At 40.4% G+C, this 22,579-nt stretch overlaps 1 protein-coding gene across 1 annotated transcript in view; it reads right to left on the bottom strand.

Annotated features, from left to right (window-relative positions):
* Positions 1-4,158: 4,158 nt before the first annotated feature.
* Positions 4,159-22,579, bottom strand: part of ABCB5 (ATP binding cassette subfamily B member 5) — a 37,882-nt gene continuing 19,461 nt past the window's right edge. The window contains exons 15-28 of the mRNA XM_075495554.1: positions 20,164-20,325; positions 19,437-19,676; positions 17,316-17,462; positions 16,803-16,907; positions 15,936-16,013; positions 14,752-14,835; positions 12,662-12,865; positions 11,711-11,811; positions 10,219-10,359; positions 9,570-9,726; positions 7,691-7,888; positions 6,567-6,773; positions 5,408-5,554; positions 4,159-4,850 (exon numbers count right to left, since the gene is read on the bottom strand). Coding sequence (XP_075351669.1) covers positions 4,653-4,850; positions 5,408-5,554; positions 6,567-6,773; positions 7,691-7,888; positions 9,570-9,726; positions 10,219-10,359; positions 11,711-11,811; positions 12,662-12,865; positions 14,752-14,835; positions 15,936-16,013; positions 16,803-16,907; positions 17,316-17,462; positions 19,437-19,676; positions 20,164-20,325 — 2,169 coding nt within the window. The 3' untranslated portion in view covers positions 4,159-4,652. The remainder of the gene's footprint in view (positions 4,851-5,407; positions 5,555-6,566; positions 6,774-7,690; positions 7,889-9,569; positions 9,727-10,218; positions 10,360-11,710; positions 11,812-12,661; positions 12,866-14,751; positions 14,836-15,935; positions 16,014-16,802; positions 16,908-17,315; positions 17,463-19,436; positions 19,677-20,163; positions 20,326-22,579) is intronic.

Here is a 22,579-nt window from a genome sequence, read left to right as displayed (position 1 = left end):
AGAGGAGACACTTAACCCTTGAAATCCAAACTCCATCGGCACTAGGTTATCAGCTGTCCTACTGGTATCTACATGGCAGCATCTAGCAGATCAAGATCTGGCTTTTTTTTAGCACTGTTACAAGGGTAGCTTGTAGCTATTTTCCTAGAGCAGACACAGTCCAGGAGAGCAGTTTCTCTTCAAACCCTCCAGCAACGTCAGGTGAGCAGACCTTAACGATCCTGCATAGTTTCTTAACATTTCCCTTACTAATTAGGTGAAATCACCGACCATTAACATTTAAATAGGCCCGCTCCCAGGCGTGACAGGAATTTCCTAACGCTCAGTATGACAAAAGCCCTGCGAGCCCTCCCTCAGCCAGACACATTCCCACTTGCAAGCACAAAGTGAAAAGTCAGCGGTACAATGTATATTGATTTTAGCCACGAAAGACGGGTTAGGTATTGCCCGCCACAGATTGTTTAGCAGAATTTTGCAAACTCTCCGAATTTTAATTAAACCCATAAATCTAATCCAGGTAAAAAAAATAAATTAAAAGACACATTGATGTAGTATTTCAGCTGACCCTAAAAAACCCTCCAATTGTTCTTTTCACCCCACTTTTCAAAAAAAGATCGTTTCTAAAAGTACAAGGGTTGTGAATCGCAATTTTAATGAAAGCTTTCCTTCTTGCCGTACAACCAGCATTCTTAAATAACTTCTTTAAGACGATGCGTACTTTACGGTTTTTAGATGAATACAAATTGAAATTTTATAGGCTGCAGAGGGAAGCAGACATCTGGGAAAAATCAAGTGATGATAAACATTATATTCATTTACTGTTTTGCAAACAGCGATATTCCTGAATTGCCGACAGGTATTTCAAACTGAAAGAGCACATCCAGGGATGGGAAACTTCGACACCCGCTGGGGCTGGTGCACTCCAATGCTCGGACAAACAAGAGCACAATTAACTCTTTGAGGCCATAAAGATAATCGGGTCCTGTGCCCTCTAGTTCACATGCTTCTGTCAACTACTTATCCCATCTCTGGGGCTTCAGTCTGCATTAGTAATTAACATTTTAATTAGACTAAAGATTGCAAAGTTTTAATCAAATTTAACAGCTATGTATGATACTATAATGGAGCCAAGTGGTTAAGAAACATTCAATCCTTTCTCCAAAATCCCTTATGAATGCCTTCTCTGAAGTCTTCACTCTCTTTTTTGGGACATCATACCTTAATAATGCCCTAGGAGGCTTAGATCAGTGCTGACATAAAGCAAGTGTATGGGCTAAGCGCTTCTCATCTAGTCACGAACAAGGCCTTTGGCGTTCCTGGACAAGTATGGGCTGATGTGTTTCCTTCATCACTATCCTCATGGCAGTCATCTTAGAGGTGAGGTCCCCAGTGACACCAGCAGCAACTCACCGTATTGTGGGCATGTTTGGAGAACACTAGCCCCTCCTTGGGCAGGGATAAGGGAAGTCTTTTTTTAACACTGACACCTGGGGTAGGTGGCAACACAGGACAGAGAGTGATGGGGCCAACAAATCCTCTGCTTTTAAGATGTGTCCTCATAGGCTTTTCATTTCTGTCAGGGCTAATTCTTTGGATCACTATATCAGTCTAGGGTTTGGTGCTAAAAAAGTGCTTTTAACATGCGTTTGTCCCTGAATTTAGGTCTCTTTTTAATCAGAGCACAGCCAGTCTGCAAGATCTATGGGCATATCCAGCTGGGAAGGTGACTTGGTGTGAAATAAACCATCAGAGCACAGAGTTTGTTAATAGTGCCTACAGGCTGAGCATATTAATCTATTTATATTTCATGGAGTCAGTAAAGTCATCCACAGCTCAGTCTGTCTTTTAGCAGGCATGCAGTAGCACGCTTTTTTGTCATTCTTACAGATGTTCGGGATTTTGCTGTTTCCTTGCTCACCATCTCTTTTGCGTTGGGTAGGACTTGCTTTTGTCTGGTGTTTTTCTCAGGTCTGCAGCTGATCTTTTAAACAGGGCTGTGATATGAGTGGCTTTTAGTATGTTTGTATTGAAATAAATCAGTAAAGTGTGTTCTTATGTTGCATAACATCTCACTTTTGAACTTAAGTAAATCAACTCTATGTACTTCAGTTGTGTTTTCTATCTCCCCTTTTTAATCACGTAAGAGCAGAGGATGTTCCCAAGGCACATCTGTCTGGCACTGCTCTTTCGCCACTTGGCTGCCACAGCCCAGAGCGATGGACACATGCTCCCTCCATCACAACATCGGCACCTGCTCCTTCTGGCCCTGACCAAAACCCACACCTACCTTTCTATAAGGTACAATGTGACACAGTGCTGCCAAGCATCCTACTTCAAGAACTTTATCTGTTTATCCTTAACATATATAGCTGGTACTGAGTCTGTCCAGCTATTGCAGCATGAGAATGCTCTATGTAAACAAGGATGAGGAACATGCCAAAAGGGATGGAAGTGTAGTCACTTTTCTTTCCATGGTAGGTAATGTTGACCCCTGAAAGAGCAAATAAGGGGAAATACAAGTCACAGAACTTATTTTTCTAGGCTGACCATGCTGCAGCTCTTTCAGCACCTTCCAGGTAAATAGTACATATTTCCTCTCTCCTCTTGCCCCTGTGCTACTAAATAATTCCATGCTGGTGGGAAGGAAGCACATTTTGGATTCTTCTCCATTATCTGCATGGATGTGAATGCAGTATTTTCCACAAAGATGCTCCATTAACTAGCCCCAGATGTTAGATGATTCATTATGTTACAGAGCCCTAGCTTAATGGTTATCTCCTCTATTTATATATTTAAATTAATTTCCCATTTTTCCTTCATCTTACTTAATTGTTACTGCAATAGAGTGTAATGAATGGTAATATTAGAAAAATTTATTATTCATTACAATTGTAATGAAAAACACATATACCCAAAAGTACAAAAATCACTCTTTCCTTCCCCAAAAGATTTCTGGATTAAGAAGGAAGGTATTTTATTTTCAAAACTGAGAATCAATCTCTACTACTTGTAATTTTAACTCCAGTGCAGAAACAAAACAGGGAAAAGGGAATTAATTGGAGCCCACATTGGATAATTGGGAATGTAATGAGAGCAGCAGCTCCTGTGGTATCTGTCCATCATGAGGAAGTGAAGAGGTCACACAAGAGGGGTGCCTGAATGAGAGATAACTCCTCTTGTAACAGTCCCTGAGAAAAACCACGTGAGGGAGAGTGCCTGTATTTATTTTGGCAAAGCTGAGACCAGAATTTGTTTTCTTTTGTGTATTTTATTCCCCTTGTGGATCCTGATGCCAGAAAACAATTTAAATTAGCAAAGGAGATAGTCATTACTATAGGTTTTGTCTGCTACAATGGAGCACAGTTATCTGGAAATTATAAAGTACTGCAGGTTGCTCCAGGCCATAAATCCTAACCCAAAGCCACGTGCAAAGCCTTGGAAAATTAAAATGCTGCAATTGGGTTTAACCAGCCAAAAAAAACGGCTGCTGAGTCACTCTGGCTACAGAGTACATATTCTTCAACTGTTGAAGGATGTATTGCAGCACCCTGAGGAATGTATCAGACGAATAAACGATTGTTAAAGCACATGTGTAAATGAGTTTTGCCAACACTTAAAACAATCTTTAAAATTATTCACAGAATCATTTAGGTTGGAAAAGACCCTTAAGATCATCAAGTCCAACTGTTAACCTAACACTGCCAAGTCCACCACCAAACTATGTCCCTAAGCACCACATCTATTCAAAATAAAGGATCCCATACTGAAAACCACTTTTTTTTTTTCATTAAAGAAAAGCTATTTACATGGCTGACGTGAGTCCACTCCAAAAGGAGCCATCCTAGCTCCCCTGGAAGACTTCTGAAATTACCCTGATGGATACAAAGAGTGATTAAACTCTGTTAGGTCAGCAACTGAAAAATACTGAACAAAACAATGGTATCTTTTATGTCAATTTATCTCTATATGGAAGGCTTGTAACTATTACAATTATTGTCTGAAATAGAATATTGAATCTTCAAGAAATGCAGGAAGCACAGTAATATTAGAAATGTGGCATAACGTGGGGGAAAAAAAAACCCAAACAAAACCACACATCCAACCCCTTCTCTCTAAATTGAATACAAATGCCTTTATTTGGAATCTCAGCAGTAAGAATTGACAGTCACCTTTATCTAATTAAGAAGATTTTATGGCTGCATCTGGCTGGTGAAGAAACCCAAGGGGCAAGCACAAGCACCAGTTCACTGCATATCCATGATGCTTAACCACTGTCATACTCTGGTACCACCTTGGTCTATGGCACCTGGTGTGGGCCAGGGTTTGGGGGGACAGCAAGAGCAGGGTGCCCCACCTAAGCTGTGGTGTGGATGAGACTACTCCATGTCTGGCTCCCTCCAGATCACACAATCCCCACAAATGCCCAGCAGACTCAGCCCCTGGGGCTCCCCCGTGCACCTTTTATGACCCACCCCCGGGGCATGCCCTGCTCAGCCCCACGGATGTGTGGGGCAAGGACTACACTGGGTACAGCAATCAGGCTGCAACACACGGTCCCTGCTCCAGCAGCACAGCCAGCCAGCCTTAGTTTTCTGTAAGCTTTTCATGTCTTCCCAGAAAAAAAAAAGAAATTAATAAATCTGCAAACAGTACTAATTAGAGACTTGTGCATTTACAAGGGCATAGTAGTGTCCTTCCTTTGCCAGTAACTGGCTGTGGGTGCCCTGCTCAACCACCCTGCCGTTCTGGATCACTGCAATGATGTCTGCAGTCTGTATGGTCGTCAGGCGATGAGCAATGACAATGCAGGTTCGACCTTGCCGGGCGTTATCGAGAGCTTTCTGGACGATCTGCACACAGATGCCATGAAAATGCTGTTAGCACCTGGAAAGCCTTCACTTGTCATAGGAGTCACCTTTGATTTCTCACTCTTTGTTATCACCTGAATATATCTCCCATAGATATACAAGGCAGTGCATACACGAGACACCCTTACTCAACACGATTTCTCACCGAGGTCAGTGAGACTGATCAAATGAGCATGAGACATTGAGAAGTGGGTTCTTGGGCATCCAGTTTGGGTCAGAACACAAATTCAGTATTTACCATCAAATACAGCTAATAGGAAGACAGCTGAAGAGTATCAGCTGTCCATGGTGTTTCCTACTTAAAGTTTTGGTGTTTTCTACTTAAAGTTTTGGTGTTTTCTACTTTTTTATTCAGTAGATATGCACACCTTCCTAGTGTCGTTCAATTCACAGCTTGCAGCTGGAAAAGCTACCGTGATACACCTGCCCTGTTGTTTCACAGCTGAGCATTTGCAGCACGTTTGCATTGATTTTATTCTACAGAAAGCAACTAGCCATGTACGTAGACATATATATTTCAGGTAATAATCATTACTCACCTTTTCACTTTCTGTGTCAAGAGCAGAGGTAGCTTCATCCAGAAGCAGAATGGCAGGATTACGAACCAGAGCACGGGCAATTGCTATTCTTTGTTTTTGACCTCCAGAAAGTTGTGTTCCTTTGTCACCCACCCGGGTATTATATTTCTGGATGTTAAAAATTAAAAAAGAAGGCCTGTGAATTCTCTTAGAGAAGGAAGATTAGAAAAGTAAATTTTTTTTGTGTGGCTATAAAAATGATTAGATGTTTCCATCTTGAAAGAAAAGAATAGTGCAAGTGTTTTTAAGAAAGCTAAGGTTTTATAAAAACCTCTAGTATAAACAGTTATATAAACAGCCACAAATATTTATACCTGGTCTGAAAATTTAGTTCCCCAAAGATTGGAATAGGTCTTGAATGTCTGTATCACTACCAGTGATACAGAGGTAAGGTATCCACAGACATTTGGCCATGAGCGTATGATCGTAAGAGTAATTAGAGGTTTAATGTTTACCGACATACACATGAAGAACTTGATCCTGTGTTACTTGTGAATAAAGAATCCCAAACATCATTAGTAGTAATGAAGATGAAATATTTTTCAGCATCATTATATCATTTTCAAGTTACACAGAACTACAGTGAAAACAAACTATCAAAGCATTTTTTCTTGTTAGAGCCAAATTCTTGGCACGCATGAAGGTCAAATGCCATGTCATTCACTTTTGATTTATTGCCCCTTAGTATTTGTTAAGAAACACTCCCTATGTATGGCTCATCCAATTAGAAACAGAGCATTTCATTTTACTGAATTATTTTAGAAAAAAAAAGATCATATTTCTCAGAGTACCTTGAGAAGTTTCAGCTGTCAAAGGAAAAAATATCAACAAAATTTCGAGGACCTGTTTGTACATAAAATGTCCTCTTATTTTTTTCCTCATATTATGCTTTATCTACCACTATATTAATTGGAACATTGACTTTTTTGAACAAACTAACAAGGATTTTAAGCTTGAAAAACACTGATATTTTAAAACATAAATTCTATATTTTTTTCCTATTAAGGGAAACAAATATGCTTATTTTTAATTTGATCGACATACGTGAGCATTGCCTAGATTTCTCCATGTCACTCCAAAAATCTAATCTCACTGTGAAGAGAAGACCACTATCTCTTACCTCTGGCAGTTTTTCAATGAAGGTATGAATATTTGCTGCTTTAGCTGCTTCTTCAATTTCCTCCTGACTAACCGCCCTACTGTTGTCTCCGTATCGAATATTTTCAGCAATGCTGCAGTCAAACAAAATGGGCTCCTGTGACACCAGGCCCAGTCTGGACCTCAGCCATTGTAAATGCAAAGATTTGGTATCAAATCCATCTGCTAACTAAAAAAAGCAACAGAAAAATGATGCCAGGCTGACTACAGAGCTCATCCACAGATATACACTGTAAACAGGAAACACAAATTGTAACAGGAAGCCCGTTACATGTTAGATTCCCAGCTGAAATCAAGTAAATTTTGCACGCAAAATAGAAGAGAAGAGAACCAGCAGTATAGATGAAATATTTCCTTTCATTAGTTTTAACATTTTTCTGTGTTTTTGCTTCCATTTCCCAGCAGACAGAAGCACAGAGTGCAGATCACAGGCTGTTCCTGCAGTCCTTCCAGCCCTTATGACCACAAGAAGCACCAGGAGCCTCACAGGAAAGCCTATCCCTAAGAAGCTGAACACAACAATAAATATTCTCAGTTGCAGGCCTTTACCTCAATCTTAAAACCTCCAAGGAGGTTTCCTTGGACTTTCTATACCCACTAATGGGGCCTGCATCAAAAAGCCCATTGCAATCTTCCGACGGTGATGCAGTAGCATCCCTATGGGATTACATTTGTATTATCTGAAGCATGTATCTATGTCTCTAACGTCTGAATTCATATTAATGAAATGACTTATACACTGACAAGCAAGTGACATGAACGTTATCGCCCTGTGTGACCAGGTTGTGAGCAGCTTTGGGGAGGCAACGTAGCCTCACCCTGTCATTCTCTTTGCTGGTGAGCCACCGCACTGTGCCAACACGGGTGCCAGCGCTGGCGTGTGTGCCTCATGCACGGGGCAGGCAACGAAAGGGGTCTCGATGTTGACTACAGCTCCACTGGAGCCGCGACCTCAGTAACCCACACTTCTTCAAAAGGCATCTCTCCAGAGATGTTGCTAGGATCGTTTAAAGCCTCTGAAACCTTGGAAGATAAAGAGTTCTGTAGATTTAATTGTTATTAATAGCCACACAAATCTATTTTTACCACTTGTCCTTCCACAGGGTCATAAAATCTCTCCAAGAGCTGAATGGATGTGCTTTTGCCACAGCCACTGCTTCCTACTAATGCCAGAGTCTGTCCTTTGTTAACCTTCACGTTGAGTCCTTGCAAAACTTGAAATTCTGGCCTTGTTGGATATACAAAATGGATGTTTCTGAATTCAATGTTGCCTTCAAAATTGCTCTGAAAAGGTAATAAAGAGTTCACATGCTCATATTAGCATTTATTAGCTTTAATTAAAATAACACTTGTAAGACTTGGTTATTTAAGTGAGAGAACTGAAAAGGAAGTTTGGGAGGGTGCTTTCAAAACTGCTTTTGAAGTTGTTCTTTTCATCTGCATATTGGATCAGTGTAGTATCATTTTTTATGGGATGATCTGCAGATGTAAGTCGCTAGGTCCTTCTGGAGAAACAGTTTTCTGCATCTCTTGCACCTTTTTTTCACTTCAGCTTTTAAAAGAATATCTTTAGGCAAATAACAATGTTAATATTTTTCATTTCTGACACATGTAATTGAGGCACTTCTACTCTTGATATAATCTATAGTATTTGCTTTCCTATTCTCACACTGCAGGTAGCACAACTTGAAGGAATGTAACATAAGGTCAAGATCAGCTATGAAGACAGCAAAACTAAATTCTTTGGTAGGTAATTGACAGGCATGTAGGACAAGCTGTGTTTTAAAAAGCAATGATAGTTGTTAATTAGCTATTCTAGCCAGGCCGATTTCGAAGCGCAAGGGGAAGAAAAGGGGGCACACATTAAGGTAGCGTTTGGGGTAGGAGCCAGCCGTATGTACGTACTAGCAGCACTGCTACCAGTGCTCTCACAGCAGCAGCTGATGGTCTAATTTAATGCGCTCAAAGCTTTGCTTTGCTGAAGTCACAGGCATCGCTGGTATTCGAGTCCAGTCTACACTAGAAATATTTTCATGTAAGTTTCATTTTACTGGGGACCTACTGCCAAATCTTTCCACGTCTGTGCCGGAGGACCCTGGTTCAAGAAGATATGTAAGTATGCTCATAACTTTAAAGGCTGAAAATCCTGTGTATAAGCTTAAAGTTATAGAAACTGGATTATGGCTTCCTGAGTAGGGGCTACCATCTAAAACCTGCACAGGAAGTTAATTTTAAACTTAGATGGATGTGTAAATGTAATCCTTCCAGATCACGTAAACTGAAAGCATTTCATGCAGAAACATGACAAGTGCTGAGGTCAGTTTCCTTAATGACAATTTTGGTTTAGAGGTGAGTTTTTGGGGATTTTTTGAGTGTGTTTTGGGTTTTTTTTCTTGTTGTTGTTTTTTTTTTTCTGTCACCCCCCGCCCCCCCCACTTTAGAGCAAAACAGGTTATTCATTAAGTTAGTTTTGACTTCACAGGAGCACATTTTTACTTGTAAGAGTTTCCACAGTTGTAAGAGGATGGCTTTTGGCAAAAACTGTTCTGTCCCTGAAGGAACTAGTCTCTCTTATCTACAAAAAGAGTATAAAAATGCATTTGTATTTTATTTCTCCTGTAAACCCTTACAAAGACAACGCAACTGTTAGTGGAGCTGACATTGTCAGTGTTTTCCTGAAACCATTTAAGATGTGGGTCAGTAGAATGAGAGGTATTTTTTTTAGCCCATTCAGAGCAAAACTACATTTAAGGCTACACACTTCTGACTGAAAAACAGAAATAATATGGTCCATTAAAAAAAAAAAGAGTCAGTACCACTATTTTATATAATGTCTGTCTTTTGTGACAACCTAAAAAATATGAAGCTATGAATACAGTTGCAGACAATAAAACATTACTAATTTAATTCGTTTCAACATTTTCCTGAAAAACAAAAAACCCAAACAAAAAACCACCACTCTTACCAATTTTTCACCTTCTTCACTGTAACTGTCAATTAGAGGTTTTCTGTCCAAAAGTTGAAAGATTCTTTGGGCTGACATTCTGGCTTTGCCATAATCTGGTGCCAGGGAAGCAGACTGACCAACATTGATAGCTGCAAATATGACGGAAGAGAAGACTCTAAAAACAAAAGCAAAGCATCATTCATTTCAGGTAGAACAATGCATTGTTTTCCTCATGTGTAAAATAAACCTTCAGAATAAAGTTTTTTAGCATCTTTAGATTATGAAATTTCTGGAGCTCCTCACCCCCCAAAATGTCATCCCAAAATGTCATTAGGAAGTTCTATTTGTTCCTATAACTACTTTATAGATGAGCAGTGGTGTCACATCATTTCTCTATGTAATACCCTCTCCCTGGAAGGAACCTCAAACAGCAAAGACTTCTCCAGAGTAGGTGCGCTGAGCATGGCCACACGCTTGCTGCTTCACTGCCCGCATACGCACCTTTCCCCAAAACAGCCCTTCTGCCCAAACCGCGCTCCCAACCAGACTGAATTCCTGAGTTTCTATGCCCCATTACCTCTGTAATTTGATGAAATAGTTTGTATGCATTGAAATCACTATCACATGTATTGATTTTTTCTTTTTACATTTTATAAAGTATACTCACATAAATACATTTTCGAAGTTGCTCAGACTGTGGGCAATGAGCCATGCCCCAAATCTGAAGACTGCCGCATTAATAAAGTAGTTTGCACACTGAGCTACTCCGTAGGTAAATCCATAGAAAGGAGCTTTTGTCAGAGAATCTCTGATAAAGGAAGAGACTTCAGTAAATAACGTGTAAAACAGAAACAGCAGACACTGGCTGGGGGATGGCCAGACTTCTCGGTTAAAGCTTTCAAGCAATATAGCTCACCACCTGAAAACACAACCAATCAGCCCAGAACACATGCACACTCACAAACAAGCCCTGCAAGACCCTAAAAGCACCCCGTATCATGACATGGAACTGCCCTTAGGACAGAAAGTTAGAGCACTGTGATCCTTCATCCTTGCTTACACTATCCTGAATCTCTTCCTTTGTTTTTCCATAGCAGGGCAAGTCACCAGAGCAGTTAAAAAAAAAAAAGGTAATAACTACCACATATGACCCATTTTATTAAGAAAACAAGTATGCTCCAGCCCAGCCTAAGAGCTGCCTGCGGGCTTCCGCCAGGTCTTCCCCTCCGAGCAGGGATGTCTCATCCCAATTCGGAGCAGGGACATATTGCTGGGTATCCCCGCAGGGATTCAGACTAAGCCTCTATTTCTCAATCCACCCTTCTGGAGAAGTTTCATTTTGTGTAGCTAATTGAACGCACACTGAATCAGAGTCTGGAGGACTCTCTGCCCTCATGGTTTAGGATGCTCTCTGAGGAAATGAAAATGTCCTTTCTAGTCTGAGCTGTAAAGCAGAGACCTTCGATAGTCCAGGCGAGCATCCTGCCCCTATCTGGGGTATTACCAGTTCACCAGACACTGAATTTTAACACTGTTTTGGCTGAGGACAGATAACACAATGCATCATTTTCAATTTCTTCTTTTACATTAGTTACCTTGAAGGAGGGAAGAAACAAATTAGATTTTGGGCTATTTTGTTTAAATAAAATGGAGCCAGAAAAATTTGGCATCACTGATGATTAGAATGTGTTTCAGTGGAGACAAGTTAGCAAGATGTAGCTGGTCAAACAAGGGAAACATATGAAGTTCATTTCAAGGTTTCAAAGTCATATGAGGGGAATAAAACTGCTTTATGTTGTAAAGGGTGTGGTATGGGAGTTAACTGTCAGTTCCTGAGTTAACTAGCGTCAATCCAATACACTGAAATGGAGTGAACATATGTCCTATATTCTAGGCATATACAAGAAAACACAATTTTCTGTAACACATATGCAGAGAATGCAGTTTATAAAGTGTTTGCATAATGAAAAGGCAAATCCTGCAAATGTTTTTTCACTCTGCATTTAAGAATGTATATTAAAATATACCCAGTGAACAAATTTCAAAACTACGTAAACTGCTATTGATATCCTTCCCAATCTTTTGGGTATTGGATATTTTGCAAGAAATGTATTTACAATCAGTCTGAAAGAGTAAAATGTACAAAGAAAAAATCCCACCTATATGGACCATTCAAACTTGTAATGTATCTTTCATAAAATGCTTCTTCTCTGGTCAGTGAAGCTACAGTTCTTATGTTTTCAACTGATTCTGTTGAAATCTAAATTGGGAGATAAAACAAATAAGAGGTAATCCCTTACAACTGCAGTCTACAACATATCTCCTAAACACTCGATCTCTTCTCTAGCATTTATCGTTTTAGATCAGAAGGTGTTTGCTTAAGAGAAGAGATCGAGGTCTATTACCAGGTGAAGGAAAGCCCAGAGCAATGAGATTATTCACCCCACAGTCACAAGACAAGGGAGGGCTGAAGCCAACAATGTATTTGAGTTCAGAACCTTGGGCCAGCACACAGGAAGTGTCAGCAGCCCCTGTCCTAACCCGTGGGTTGCGATCCCGATGATTTAAACCCTATTTCATAAAATGGGAACAAACCCCAGTCATCTGGACACAGCTTGCACTTTTGCATGGACTACTTCTGTCTCTTGGAAGAGTGCTACCAGGTGAGTGAAGGCAGTACCCTGAAACTCTTGAGCACATTAATGGTTTGCATTTTATGATGGAATAAAAAAAGTAGCAATGTCTGGGCTTGGTGGCTCAGCCCAGCAATGCTTCTGGCCACAGCACAGAGCAGTGCAGAGCTATGCTGCTTGCCCTAGGCACAAGGTGCACCAGTGCCAGGGCTGCTGCTGTTACAGCTGTCCCTGCCCAGAAATCCTCTATGCAGGCTTTCAAATGCATTTTTATAGCCTAATTTACAGATGTTTTGTGTTATCTATGTTTTGCTTTTCTTGGGGATATATAAACATTCTTTTCATCCCCCACTCTGTCCTGTCCTCTCCTCTTCCACCTTCATTTATCTTGGATAATTGAGTCAGCTGTAATATAGCTACAGTGTCTTTAAAAGTGATCTCACTCCATAACCCTGTAGTTAAAATTGGAGAACTTACTCTTCCAGCCTCTTCCAAAGCTTTTTGATCTTTTGCGGCATGACCAGACACAGAGCTAACTCTCGCAGCATTTGTAGCAATAACGAAAGGAATGCAGGCCAGGATAAGCAAAGTTAACTGCCAGCCGTATACAAAAGCAATAACGATGGCAGTCAGAAGGGTAAAGACAGTCATAGTCATCAGTCCCAGTCGGCTTCCAGTTGCCTAAGAAAACCCCAGAAACCCCCAAACAGCCGTCATTAGATTTTCTTTTTGTTACTTATCTCACCACTTGAAATTGCTATACAGTCAAGGCCAGTGGTTCAGCTGGAAAATGAAACCATGCGTGGTCACATGTGTGGACATTATGCAGCTACTTATGTAACTGTTCCTAGGCATTCCTCCTGCCTGCCAGCATTCAGGCCTTCAAGCGAGTCTAAAGGAGTCTAAACAGTTGGTCATGGCAGTTGATTAATGAAATATATATCTGGGACTTCTTGCACTACCTGAGCCACAGAAGACTGTGGCCACTGTCACAGTAGGGCAGGTTGGCGGTTGAGTGCCCAGCATTAGGCAAGAGGGGCTTCTTTCTAACAACAGTCATCCATTGACCCATCCCACTAACAGTGGTGGAAACTACTCATCCTCAGGTTCTCACAGTGCTGCACCTGGGGTTGCGTTCTCATAAAAAAAAAAAAAAAATCTGAATTTGGCCACCCTGCAGAAATGCTTTATCTCAGCAGGGATAACAAGTGGGAAAGATGAACTCATACCGAAGAACTTCTGTCTCCTCCCAGCCTGTGTAACCTTTTCATCAAGAACTTTTAAAATTAGAGATGATTAGCATCCAGCATCCGGGTGGGCTCTGATCTGCAGAAAAAAGGTCTGAAAACAGCCCTGTGGAAATAGTTCATCTTCCAAAATTTGGCTTGATGGAAAAAACAAAAATCCTTGGGCGGGAAGCAAAATTCTTCTCTCTTTTGCCAAAGACTTTCCTGCCCTGAAAAGACTTTTCTTGTTCAATAAAATTTAAAATAGTAATAATTAAACCAATGCCAAGGTGAATTGTTGCCATATGTTCTAGGGGCTGCACATAAAGATAGATTTGGAAACTTCAGCCAGCGCAGCATGAGGCACAGTACTTACTCGCTGACACCCTGTAGCACTCCAGGGAACACAATAGCTTTGGAGAGCAATTCATGGCCTTAGCTGGCTTGTGTAGTTAGGGGACCCTGTGTACCCCTCCTTTCTACTGCCCTGACAGGGTGATATAGTTCAATGTCACTGAAACAAACTGGAACTTTAAAAAATGAAAATGACTAAGTTTTGTCAAAGACTATTTTCCCACTACTAGTCCATAAGGAAGACAGGAGAGAGAAACAAAAGTCTACTGGGACTGAAAGACATAGCAGTGATTTCCCACACACACCCCCCCGCCCAGGGAGAAGGGAAGAAATGGAGAGACATTTGGCAGATCATCAGGGACTGCTGATGAGGTGAGCAGCAGGATGAATTGTGCAGAATTTGCCATATTCTCCTGCCAGTGTCCAGTGGCCACCTCTCCCATACCAGCACCTTGAGTCATTCCCTCCCTTGGCCATTGCCCTCCCTGGTGTTCTTTATTAAAGCCAGGCCATTTCTTGCTGTTTGGCCTGCTGGTGTGTGAAGCACGTTTGGTGGGGATGGGAAGAAGAATTCTCTTTATTAAGGTTAGTAAAGGTTTGTATCATCTGCAGATGCAACTTCTTCATGGTACTCAGATGACACCCATCACAGGGTGTAAAAACCTGGAGTCCACTGATTCTGGTCCCCAGCACATACAGACTTCACTTTGCACAGTGAAATGGTCTACAGTTATGATATACTTAAAGACTTGCAGGGAGGGAAACGAAAGGTACATGAATGTCTGCTGCATTTTTCATAGTTCCCATAAATCATCAGCTGGGAAGCCATTTCCAAGTTAAGTGCATGCTATGTAAATGCATCTGCCAGTCTGTGAGGTAGACTTACTACCTTGTGTTCTGAAATAATCTCAGTGTCCCTTGCCAATTACAATTAATATTTGTAAGGAAAAAAAAAATTAAAAGTACATAAAAAAAGAATCAGCATACCCCTTTGACTTGGGAAGCATCTGTGGCAAGCCGAGTTAGCAGAACGCCAACAGCATTTTTCTGATCATCGTACCATCCAACCTCCTGCAAGAAAAGGCACACTAATTTTTGTTTCAAAAAATTACATGTTCTTATCGTATTTCAGGTTTATCAGGTTTACTAATAAAATGAACAAACATTTCCAGCTCAGGTAGCATGTGGGGAAATGGAAGTACAAGTCATGATGGCTAACTACAATATTCTTCCTCTGCAGTCAGCATCTTCCAAGTAAACTAAAAAAAAAAGCTTAAAAAGTATTATTCTGTTGTGAACATCTCATTTTCACAATCAAAGTCTTACTAGCTGTAATGTTCTTCTGAATGTGCCTATTTAGAAACTTTTATTATAAACCCCTTGGGCCTGAAGAGGTAACAAGAGAATAGTTAACAAGTTACCTATTCCATTAACTATAGAAGAGCAATTACTCATCTGTATTTGTACATACAGAAAGGAAATGAGGCCTTTTTACCTCCAAAGGCTATGACAAGTTTTTTTTAATCACTAATTTTCCCTCTCCTAGTCCCTTTTCAGATGTTTCTGTGAACACACAGGTTCTTGTTCCCAGTGGGTGTGTGGGGTGCCAAGTCATGCATTCTCAAAACTCCTATGCAAGTAACATGAAATCGCACAAATTAACAGGAAGGGTTTAATATAAGTAACTTTATTCTTCTCATGGGTAATTCTTGATGCAATAGGGCAATTTGAATTTTTTGCAGTAAAAAATTATCAAATTGTCTACTTGCTATGGATTGTAGTATGTAGATTTAAATCTAAATAACTAGACTTAAATCTCTATATTAGATACTTGCATCGTGATCAGCAAGGGAGATTAAACTTTTTAGGTCATCCTTGCACACAAAGACAGCTGCAAACTGTGTGCATATTAGCATGTCAGAAGTGTGCACATTTGCAATGACACTCCTTCAAAATTAGACTATGTGCAGGAGCAGCACTGAGCCAAACTGCACATGGGACAGGAGACTTTCAGAAAAAGTTGTACTTTTTCCTCAGCTAGTGGTAGAAGAGACACATTTTTGTTTTCTTTTCTCCACACCACACAATTGAAACACAATTGAAATGTGTACCTTGTAACAGTCTGCAAAAGCCATCTGGCTCTCATGATACCCTAGCTGCATAATTCATACCTGCTGAAGTAATGCTCTGAAGGACAACGAGCGCAGTCTCATTGTTAGTATTTCCCCAGACTTCCCAAACATGAAACCCTGGAGGAGGAAAGAGAGTCACGTTTTCTCATCTGGTGCTTTAACTCTGTTTATAAAGCTGCACAACAAAAGCAATGACACCAAAAAGTCTCCTACAACTCCCTGTACATATATAAGTCTTGGGAAAAGTGCCATTCACATTCCTGGAACCTGAAACTCTTATTTTCCCACAGAAAGGAAGCAACATGGCAAAGAAGGCAGGGGTTTTGTTGTAATGCCTTATTTGTATGCCTTAGCAGCATTAGAAGATAAATCATCCTATCTAGTCGTTGGCCTCCCTATTCTGACTGCTACCAGAGACATTCACTCACAGCAGTCATACCAATGGATTTTATGATATGGACATGAACGTGCAGTAACTGTGTCCTGCAAGCCGTGGAGCAGTCATAAGAGGACAGCAAATGATGGAGTTTGTTTGGTGTTATGAAAAAGACCATCTGCTATGGAAGGAGTCTATTTTATACTTACTTTGGCAAGAGCCTATAGTCTGTCAATGAGAAATGTCAGTCTTAACTTTGACTTTTAAGGCCAGACCCTCAACTTTAATTCCAATCATGTTGAATCCACATTGCCTTCAGTGGCTTATTTAAACCAATGGCAAATACGGACATATGTCTTTAAGTAAACACATCAATAAAACCTACATATCTCAGGAAGAACCTTGGCACTTCTGTGTGTTTTTGTAAGCTCTGATTGGTGTTTTGCTTCTCAAACTGCATTGATATGAGTTATACCTGCAGTCTTCTGGGGAGTTAAGAACTTCTAACATTTCAGTGTAGTGACACTTACTTGGATTATGCATGCTGCTAAGGTAATCACTCCAAGTAAAAGAAACATTAAAGAAAGCACCAAAGTGTTTTTATTCCTCTTTTCTGGATCTGTTTCTTGAAAAGCCTATGCAAGAAAAAAAACCCCACAAAAATGAGTACACAGACAATGAGTGCCAGTTACATAAACCAGCCTTCATCTCAAGAACTTGTCTACTTCAATTTCTCTTAGCAAGTATCCTGGATCCTGAAATCAGTCTGCAGTCAACTTTCTGTTGAGGGCCAGAAGACAGTCCAGCTTTCCATTTAACCTACATCTCACGAATTTGCTCCCCCAGCTCCAACCATTGTTCCCCCTTTCCTCTGCTAGTCAGATGCAGTTCCACCGGGCTCTGCCTCTAGAGGGCCACTTCACCACCACTTATCCATTGGATCCATTTATACAAGTGAATCCCTCCCAGAGTCTTACATAGGGAGAACTGGCTGAGCATGAGGGAGGCTCAGGACTGCAACGTCCATTTGCAAAAAAACTTACCCCAATGATTTTTCCAAATATAACAGCGAATGCAGGATGGACCCCACCTGAGATGGCAGCAGCAATCACTCCCAGCAGTACATACAGCCACTCAGGTTTGTTCAGAGCCAGGATTCTTGAGTAGGGCACAGCAGGGAGATTTTCTTCCTACAGGAAAGGGAAGGCTGCAAGTTTTCCTTGGAAACATGAAATTCCCCAGACAGTGGGTGTTCATTAGGCTTTGAGTAGTGAGCTGTCTTGGTAAACTACTGAAAGCCCTCTCTGTGCACTCGGAGTGAGCAAACGTGCTGGAGATCTGCAGCTTTGCTGTTTCGTACCCTAGAACTTCAACTGCACTGTAAAAGTTTGGAGGCAAAACTTTAACAAAAGGCTAAGTCATGAGGGGAGAAGGGCCAGGACAGTTCATTGAAAGTCAGATAGGACTGGTGACCATGAATGGCAACTTTAACACTTGAATCTTTATGAAGAACTAAAAGTCTCACTGTTCAGAGCACAGAAAAAGATTCCTCTGGTTCAGCTAAATGCTACTGGGCTGGCAGTAATACAATTGGGTAGAGAGGTCATCCTTCTCTTTTGCAAACTATAGCCTATCCATCATTACCAAAAGCATGAAAGAGGCATATGTAACCGTCAGTTAGCCTGCATCTCCTTTGAAAGTACAAAAAATGTCCTGTTCTGCTTTACTAATTTATTCAAGTGTCTATGCCTCCACTGGGGGAGTTCTGGAAAAGCAAAAAATGAAAACATTGGAAATAAGACAAAATATTAGGCAGGATTATGAGTAAGTTGCTCTTGCTTCCTGGTTATTTTATCCCATGTTTCGGATGCTGAATGAGGGTGGCTGAGCCTCAACCATAAAAGTGGGCTGAGCTTTCTGAAATAGTTACAACCGCTGGATGCTTGATTTCTTAATTTTTTGTGACTGTGATGAATACTGAAGTCTTCGGCATGAACACCCACTACTTCCTCTGAGGCAGTATTAATACACAGACAAAAAGTATCTTTTGAAGTTACATAACTTTTTTGTGATAATAGGAATGGATCCAGCTCCTTTGTACTATTTGAAATATGTATTAGCTGGAAGCTATATTTTAGTGAGAAGGAATAACGATAGATAAAAATTACACTAAGGCTTCCATAAGTATTTTAAATAATCATATGCTGTATTACAGATGAGATCCTAACTCCCATAGATTTAAAAGGATCCATGCTTTTACTTCAGAATTTACATTTTATTTTTTCACTTCAAGGGTCCTGAAGTCAGATAAACCCCCCCCCCCCAAACCAAAAAAAGCCAAAAAACTCTTCCAATACATTTCATGCAAAAAAGCTGTAGTTCAAGCAGTACAAAATAGGAAAAAACAAAATCAAGTTTCTATTGAGCTGCCTACCCAAAGTCTGATCCAGAGTCCACTAGAAATGTGCTCCTATTGATTGCCATGAGCAAGTTTTACTCAACTTTGACAAAAAAAAATTCTGTTTCTAAAACCTGAACTTCCTATTTGACTTTTATTTCTATATGACATTTGTCAACTAAAGTGTTTTATCTGAATAAAACCCTCCAGAACTGGATGTTTTAAAGCATATACTAAGACTGAGAGAGAGCGAGAGAATAATGGTTCTTTTATTTAGAATACACTTCAAAATGTTAGGGTTTTGATATTTTTTTTTTCGTTTGACATAAAGGTAGTATGATATTCCAAAGTGCCTTAAAACTTGGTTTGCATACCCCAGGGATTACATGATCCAGCAGTATTTACAACAGTGAGTACCAGGAAGTAAAGAATCCTGCAAATGAAATCTCACAACTTGTTTTAATTAGATAGAATTAAAACATCAGTAACACTGAAATAATACACTTAATTTTATGAAGCATAACAAATCAACAGCACAAGTTTTATCCAGCTCCACACTAAGTCAATAGTGTTAAAATGAAGTTTTTGGTAAGATGTACACGATTGTCCTCACATTCCTAGGACAAATACTCAGCCTGTTGACTGTAATAGCACCAGAGTAAAGGTTGCATGGCAGCCAGCTATCTAAAAGTAATTAAAATTATGTGCTTTGTGTTTATGTTTACATGTTATCACTAAAATTCTAAAAGAAAGTTTTAATACCAACCTCCAGCTCTTTTTTTTTCTTTTTTGCAGAGGACTTTTTCTTAGAAGAACACCTCTTGCTCTTATATCTGCTGGATCTCCTTCGCATGCTGCCTCTCCTAGAGATCACTGATTCTTCAAAATGATCTTGAAGAGTCAGCTCCTCCACAAGATGATTTCTGTCATTTTCCTCATATTCCTCAGCCCCTGTGTCTTCACTTTCTTCTGATGTCCCATCATCTTGAAAATTATTGCTACAACCCTAGTGAGAATTCAGGATATACAATCACAAGACATTTGGAGCAGGGAGAAGGAAGAGTAAAATTTTTTTCTCATGAGTACTGCTATTTCAGTCATGTGATCACTGTTGCCTATAGGCCACATAGATTTCAGTCTGTAATGGCAGAGCAGTAGACTATTTGGTCCTGATTTTTTTTTCCTCTTTTCTCTTTTTCTTCAAGCAGTCTATGGAATCCACCTGGAATCTAACAGTTCTGTGGTTATGCCATAATTATGTAGTCTGTGCCTTCAACTCACTTATGTTTTTGACATATTGGATTGTGTAAATGTGAAACACTTTTATGGGTAAAACCCCCAAGAATTCCAAACCTGTGTCCATGCCCAGACTAGAGCGACTGAGCAGCTGCCAGCTGGACAACATGCAGGAACACAGAGAGAAAATGGCTCCACATACCAGCATTTCACAACTTTGTGAAATAGAGAAAGAAAATAAATAAATTTGCCCTTACCTGCTGCATTACAAGAGAATAGTAGACTCCCTTCTGCAACATGAGTTCACTGTGTGTTCCTTGTTCAACCACGACGCCTTTCTCAAATCCAGCAATAGTGTCAGCAGTCTTGATGGTAGACAGTCTGTGAGCAATCACAATGGTGGTACGTCCAGTCCGAGCCTTATAGAAAAACAACAAAAGCAATTTACATTAAAATGTGCAAGAAGACAGCACAGAAATAAAACAAAGTTATTTTAGGCATTTATGATATAAAATATAATATAAAAAATCCAAACATTAAAAAGAATTCTTTCTTCTAAAAGTGAAGATTTTTGTTCCTGGTTTCATGTCTCTTGCTTAACAGTCTAGAGGACACGTTCACTTGCCTAATTCAGGCAGAGAAAACCACATTAATCTTATTAGACAGGTAATGCAGGTATTAAAGGCTATAATTAAGGTTATTTGACTTTTTACCAAACTTGAACTGTTTGAGCTAAAGTTGCCCATAAAGTGTTTCCATGTGTATGCACGCATGGGAGGGAAATGCAGTGAGAATAGTTAGATCTTTCTCAAAATAAGCTAGGATAGCTAGTATATAAAGAAAGGATATTTTCTTTATATACTGTCCATGCATATTTTTGGAAGTATAATGTTAGCACGACTTCTGACAAGACTTAGCAGGAAAGCGTAGAGGAGTGGAGCACATCTGGGGTCAGAAATGGGTTTTAGCCGTTCCCTAAAGCTCTCTCCCAGTCTTTTGAAATAAGCTACATCTCAAATCAGGGGCCTGCTGGGATTTGGCAGGGAGAGCTGCCGAAGCCTCAGTCTGCAGGTTACATGCTCCATCCCTCTCCAGCTCCCACACGCAGGCCAGTGGTGCGCACGGTCCTCATGCAGCACATGAGCACACGCCAGCTTGCGGCTGCTGGAGAGAGCGGCTTCCCTCCTCGCTGACGCCTGGAGCAGACGGTGGCTTGGGGGAAGGAGGAGAAATCCAAGCGGACCTCACGCAACAAATACGTTCTGCAGTCAAGGAGCCTGCTGCAGAAGTTATACATTATATGGGCACAGGAACAGGGGCGTGGAGAAGATGAGGGCAGTTTCAGTACATGAATGCTTCCATGGAGATTTGGATTCTTCCCCTACACCTGCCACCAAGTTCTCGTGGATCTGATGTGGGTCGCTCAAACCCTGTCACGGGAGGTCTGTCTCAGTGCAGTTTTCATGCCCGTGCCCTAATGCGCAGAGATGCGGAGCCTTCACCACTGCAGCTGGGAGCTGCGATCAGAACAAGCACAATGCTCTAAAAGATGCAAAGTAATCTGAAAAACAGAAGACTACAAGCACCTGCATATGACTGCTCAGAAACAGTGTGCATTTGTGAGGTTAATATCTCTGCTCCTCAGCTGTAAAAATAATGAACGGTATTAGCACCACTTTTTCCACTCAGGGATATCGAGAAGAAATTTGTAAATCCCATTTGGGGACTACATTGATGGACATCAAAAAGCTGTGAAAAGATGAATACGTTATGATTCAGGGCTCATTTTGGTGTGTTCTGGGAACATGATGAAGGATGAGGAAGAGTATATATCTCCCTCTATGTTATGCACTAAATGAAGCAATAAGCTTCTGGAAAAGGTTAGTATTTGATCATGGAATTAAAGAACATGCAGAAGAAAGCTAAATTATGGCTGAAGCAGCAATCTTTTAGTGCTTAACTTTGCAGCAATAATATCATTTATATACAAATTAGATTAGATGAATATTATTTTTGCATCCACATTTTATCTCAATACTAATAATATCAGTATAGTCATGTGAATATAACCAACAACTGCATTTTGCCTCAGATTTAAACTGACTGGCAATGAATGTGGTAAATTCTGTACTTCCCTTGAGCCATACTTGTAACTCTTATCTTTCTGTTCATAACTGCTGAAATGAAAGGCAGGATTTTTCACTTAGCTTTTAAAAATACATTAAAATAAATGTTAGATAAATGAAACAACATTCCAGCCCAACCATGAATTTCTTTTTTAATCAAAGCCTCCAGGATCCACTGCATCTTGGTGGAAACTGCTGATGAAGGAAGGCTGTGAGGAAGGGACTGTGAGCTGGTGGGACAGCTCTGCCTTGCAGTAGCACTTGCCCTAGAGCTGTGGGGCTGATAAAAAACACAAGGGGCAGAGACACACTATTTGTAACTGGCTCTGCTTTTTGTTCTGTGTAGGGTCTGATTTGCACTCAGTCTCTGTAAAGAAAGAAAATGACTAAATCCCAAGAACTTTCTGAAAATAATGAAGCAACTGTTCAATGAAGAACGAGTCCTAGGAATATTATACTATACATTTCTATTAATCTACCTGAAAAAGGCCATTCAGTCCTCATGCCTTGCCTTGGTAAGATGCCATCCATATTTCAGCAGCAAACG

Source organism: Mycteria americana, chromosome 2 (genome assembly GCF_035582795.1).
Source record: "Mycteria americana isolate JAX WOST 10 ecotype Jacksonville Zoo and Gardens chromosome 2, USCA_MyAme_1.0, whole genome shotgun sequence".
Lineage (NCBI taxonomy): Eukaryota > Metazoa > Chordata > Aves > Ciconiiformes > Ciconiidae > Mycteria > Mycteria americana.
This window is presented reverse-complemented; position numbering and strand designations above follow the sequence as displayed.